The 5601-nt window shown below is 44.6% G+C and overlaps 1 protein-coding gene across 1 annotated transcript; it reads right to left on the bottom strand.

The window, feature by feature from the left end:
* On the bottom strand, positions 4952–5601 carry LOC110435105. Its single transcript, XM_021460469.1, has one exon. The coding sequence runs from the start codon at positions 5501–5503 to the stop codon at positions 5144–5146; it is 360 nt and encodes a 119-aa protein (XP_021316144.1). The 5' UTR covers positions 5504–5601; the 3' UTR covers positions 4952–5143.

Below are 5601 nucleotides of genomic sequence, written 5' to 3'. Positions count from 1 at the left end.
GCTTGAGAGAATCTTTCCACCTGCCTTCCTTGATGTCATGGTGCACTTGGTTGTCCATCTTCCTGATGAGGCATTGCTTAGGGGACCTGTTCACTACAAATGGATGTACCCACTAGAAAGGCGGCTAGGCACTTTGAAAAACTTTGTGAGCAACATGGGTAGGCCGAAAGGATCAATTGCTAATGCATATATGGCAAGTGACACCTTGACTTTTTGTTCGAGGTATATGGATGACATAGACACTAGATTTAATAATGATGATGATAATGATGGAGAGAGGCCTTTGCCTGATGACATCTCTGTTTTTAAGCATGGTGTTACTCTTGTTGGATCAGATAGGAGGCAGTACATTGATGATGCAATCCTAAATAAGTTAGTTTGGTATGTGCTAAATAATTGTGATGAAGTTGATGAATATAAGGAGTACTTACTCCTTAGGTTTAGGGTTTAGGGTTCAGGGTTTAGGGTTTAGGGTTCAGCGTTCACGGTTCACGGTTCAGGGTTTAGGGTTCAGGGTTCAGGGTTCAGAGTTTAGGGTTCAGGGTTCAGGGTTCAGGGTTCAGGGTTTAGGATTCAGGGTTTAGGGTTCAGGGTTCAGGTTTTAGGGTTCAGGGTTCGGGTTCAGGGTTCAGGGTTTAGGGTTCAGGGTTCGGGTTCAGGGTTCAGGGTTCAGGATTCAGGTTTTAGGGTTCAGGGTTCGGGATTAGGGTTCAGGGTGCCGGGTTTAGTGTTCAGGGTTCACGATTCAGAGTTTAGGGTTCAGGGTTAAGGGTTCGGGGTTCAGGGTTCGGGTTCACGGTTCAGGTTTAGGGTTCAGGGTTTAGGGTTTTAGGGTTCAGGGTTCAGGGTTTAGGTTCAGGGTTCAGTGTTGGGGTTCAGGGTTAAGGGTTCAGGGTTCGTGGTTCAGTGTTCGGGTTCAGGGTTTAGTGTTCAGGTTCAGGGTTCAGGGTTTGGGGTTTAGGGTTTAGGGTTTAGGGTTTAGGGAAGGAACAGAAAAAGGAGTTCTACAAATTTCTGAGAGGTATCAAGTTTCCTTATGGATACGCAGCTAACCTAGCAAGATACATAAGTGAGGATGGTTCAAAGGTTATTGGAATGCTGAAAACACATTCTTGCCACATACTGCTGCAAAGAATCATACATGCTGGGCTAAGAGGCCTGCTGAGGAAGGATGTATACCAAGCAATTGCAGAGCTTGGGAACTTCTTCAGGGAACTATGCAGCAAAAATTTAAGGATTCATGTTGTCAAACGGCTAAAACAAGACATCCCATTGATCCTATGCAAGCTTGAGAGAATCTTTCCACCTGCCTTCTTTGATGTCATGTTGCACTTGGTTGTCCATCTTCCTGATGAGGCATTGCTTAGGGGACCTGTTCACTACGAATGGATGTACCCACTAGAAAGGCGGCTAGGCACTTTGAAAAACTTTGTGAGCAACATGGGTAGGCCGAAAGGATCAATTGCTAATGCATATATGGCAAGTGACACCTTGACTTTTTGTTCGAGGTATATGGATGACATAGACACTAGATTTAATAATGATGATGATAATGATGGAGAGAGGCCTTTGCCTGATGACATCTCTGTTTTTAAGCATGGTGTTACTCTTGTTGGATCAGATAGGAGGCAGTACATTGATGATGCAATCCTAAATAAGTTAGTTTGGTATGTGCTAAATAATTGTGATAGAGTTGATGAATATAAGGAGTACTTACTCCTTAGGTTTAGGGTTTAGGGTTCAGGGTTTAGGGTTTAGGGTTTAGGGTTTAGGGTTTACATGAAAAGGGCCATATACCTGTGATAGGCTGTGACAGGCTGTGATAGGCTATGACCTGCTGTGATAGGCTGTGACAGGCTGTGATAGGCCGTGACAGGTTGTGAAAAGGGCCCTGTAGCTATGACATGCTATAAAATGGGCACCTTTTAGCTGTGACAGCGACAGAGTACCTTGGTATGGACTCATAAAATATGGTTAAGTCTAGATTTTTACCTTAGTTTGGAGACATGAAATTTTGAGGTATCATAGAAAAGGACCCTATACCTATGGCAGGGTTTGACAGGCTGTGATAGGTTGTGGCAGGCTGTGAGAAGGGCCCTATAGCTATGGCATGCTGTAAAATGGGCGCCTTATAGCTGTGACAGTGACAGCGTACCTTGGTATGGACACATGAAATATGGTTAATTCTCAATTTTTACCTTGGTTTGGAGACATGAAATTTAAGGTGTCATAGAAAAGGGCCATATACCTGTGATAGGCTTTGACAGGCTTTGACAGGCTGTGACAGGCTGTAACATGCTGTGGTAGGTTGTGATAAGCTGATAAGCTGTGACAGGCTGTGAGAAGGCCCCTATAGCTATGACATGCTGTAAAATGGGCACCTTTTAGCTGTGACAGTGATAGGGAACCTTGGTATGGACACATGAAATATGGTTAAGTCTAGATTTTTACCTTGGTTTGGAGACATGAAATTTTGAGTTGTCATAGAAAAGGACCCTATATATACCCGTGACAGGCTGTGATAGGCTATGACCTGCTGTGATAGGCTGTGATAGGCAATGACAGGCTGTGATAGGCTGTGACAGGTTGTGAGAAGGGCCCTCTAGCTATGACAAGCTGTAAAATGGGCACCTTTTAGCTGTGACAGTGACACGGTACCTTGATATATATGGACACATGAAATATTGTTAAGTCTAGATTTTTACCTTAGTTTGGAGACATGAAATTTTGAGGTGTCATAGAAAAGGGCCCTATACCTGTGATAAGTTGTGATAGACAGTGACATGCTATGATAGGCTATGACAGGTTGTGAGAAGGGCCATATAGCTATGACATGCTGTAAAATGAGCACCTTTTAGCTGTGACAGTGACAGGGTACCTTGGTATGGACACATGAAATATGGTTAAGTCTAGATTTTTACCTTGGTTTGGAGACATGAAATTTTGAGTTGTCATAGAAAAGGACCCTATATATACCCGTGACAGGCTGTGACAGGCTGTGATAGGCTATGACCTGCTGTGATAGGCTGTGACAGGTTGTGAGAAGGGCCCTGTAGCTATGACAAGCTATAAAATGGGCACCTTTTAGCTGTGATAGTGACACGGTACCTTGGTATATATGGACACATGAAATATAATTAAGTCTAGATTTTTACCTTGGTTTGGAGACATGAAATTTTGAGGTGTCACAAAAAAGAGCCTTATACCTGTGACAGGCTTTGATAGGCTATGACAGGGTGTGATAGGCTATGGCAGGCTGTGAGAAGGGCCTTGTAGCTATGGCATGATGTAAAATGGGCGCCTTGTATCTGTGACAGTGACAAGGTACCTTGGTATGGACACATAAAATATGGTTAAGTCTAGATTTTTACCTTGGTTTGGAGACATGAAATTTTGAGTTATCATAGAAAAGGGCGATATACCTGTGACAGGCTGTGACACGCTGTGATAAGCTATGACCTGCTGTGATAGGCTGTGATAGGCTGTGACAGGTTGTGAGAAGGGCCCTATAGCTATGACAAGCTATAAAATGGGCACCTTTTAGCTGTGATAGGCTATGACCTGCTGTGATAGGCTGTGATAGGCTGTGACAGGTTGTGAGAAGGGCCCTGTAGCAGGTTTAGGGTTTAGGGTTTACTTGAACGCATAGAATTTTACTATAGTTTAGACACATAAAAGTATAGAAAAGTTTAGAATTTTACCATGGTTTGAAGACCTAGATTTTTTCAGCTGTGGCTCTCTCAAGCTATGATAGGGTCCCTTAAGGTGTGATAGGATCCCTCGAGCTGTAATAAGGTCCCTCGAGGTGTGATAGGGTCCCTCTAACTATGACCTGTCGGTCCTTAAGCTTTTAGAAAAAAATATTAGCATGCCTTGAACACATGGAATGTCTCCAACCCAAGATAAAAATCTAGACATGACCATATTTTATGTGTTTATACCAAGGTGCCATATCACTGTCACAGCTATAAGGCACCCATTTCATAGCTTTTTATAGCTGCAGGGCCCTTGTCACGGCTTTTCATAGCTGCAGGCCTTTGTTACAGCTATAGGGCCCTTGTGATAGCCTGTCACAGCTATAGGACCCTTGTCACAATCTATCATAGTTATAGGACCTTTGTCATAGCCTGTCACAGCTATAGGACCCTTGTCACAGCCTGTCATAGCTATAAGACTCTTGTCACAACCTGTCACAGCTATAGGACCCTCGTTACAGCTTATCACAGCTATAGATCACTTATGTGTGACACCTCAAAATTTCACATCTCCAACCCAAAATAAAAATACTCTGTCACTGTCATAGCTAAAGAGGACTCCAAATCCTACACCCTAAGAACGAAAACCCCATAAATAAGGGCAGCAGTGGAGGCTGGAGAGGATGGTGTAGCTGCCACCTTGGACAGCGGCGGGGAGGGGGGCACCATGGCCATGCGAGCGACCGGGGGGAGGTTCTCACAATTGAATTGGGGTTGAGGATGATGGCACAACTAGGGCTGAAGCATGACTGAAGTGAATGATACGGTTGCGGGGTGGTGACTGGTGTATGTTGGGCCAAAAAAAGTGTGTTCATGGGCTATTTTCCTCTTAGGCGCGAACGCAATTTTATCCACCAAAACGAGAAGTTATGCGTGCACAACAATTTTCATGAGTTTATTACCATAGTGTTAAATCGTTCATTAAAAATAAGTTTTCATAGCAGGATTTACATTACCCTCGTGACAACGATTTTTCATGAGTGTGTTTCCCACTCTCATGGAAAACTGTCCTCTCACAAAAAGTCAATTTTCTGGTAGCGTATGCGCCGTTTTTGAACTACTATGAAGAGGCTAAGTTGTCGTAGAACATATACTCGTCGGAGGTATTGCTTTCAAAAAAGTTGGTTAAATTTAGATAGTTTGGCCTACGATAATTCTACAAGTTGAATTCCATATATTATACATACAAACAAACGTAGAACAATTGATAATAATTTGAATTTATATACTATAAAATATCTGGTTGCTTGCTTACAGATATAGTAATCGATCAGTGATGCTTAATCCAACAAGGATGGGATCGGGGTACGCGTATAGAAGAAGAATAATGGCAGCATGTGCATGCGCATACATGCGTTCGTAAATGAATGAACGAATGAATTGGATAGCTAATCGCCACCCTCAGCTGAAGCCTCTTGCGCTTCTGCTTTCGTTACACGCCCCGCCCCTGCGGTATCTGTTGCTGCCTCCTCCTCCTCCAGGTTGGAGCGGCGGCCATACGCGCGTGCATCTACGTTGGCGTGGAAACGCGCCGCACTGGAGATGAGGTCGTTGATCCCCGCTCTGCCGTGGTTCCTGCGGCGGGACTCCTGCGTGCGCTTGGTCAAGTACTCGTCCACCTCGCCGACCGTGAAATGCGCCGTCGCTGTCGACGCCGCCAGTAGTAGAAGCATCAGCAGGCCTAGGCACAACGTCGTCGTGGCCGCCGCCGTCGACGACCTCCGTATCATTACTGGTGTCGTCGTCATACCCTACCTACTAGCTCAGCAGCTTCTCGACGACCGGCTGCTCTTCCGATCCGATCCTGCACGTAAATCCCCTCTTGCTGCTTGTGCTTGCTACGACG

The sequence above is a fragment of the Sorghum bicolor genome, chromosome 4 (genome assembly GCF_000003195.3).
Source record: "Sorghum bicolor cultivar BTx623 chromosome 4, Sorghum_bicolor_NCBIv3, whole genome shotgun sequence".
Lineage (NCBI taxonomy): Eukaryota > Viridiplantae > Streptophyta > Magnoliopsida > Poales > Poaceae > Sorghum > Sorghum bicolor.
Note: the sequence above shows the minus strand (reverse complement) of the source record. Positions and strands in the feature narration are given on the sequence as shown.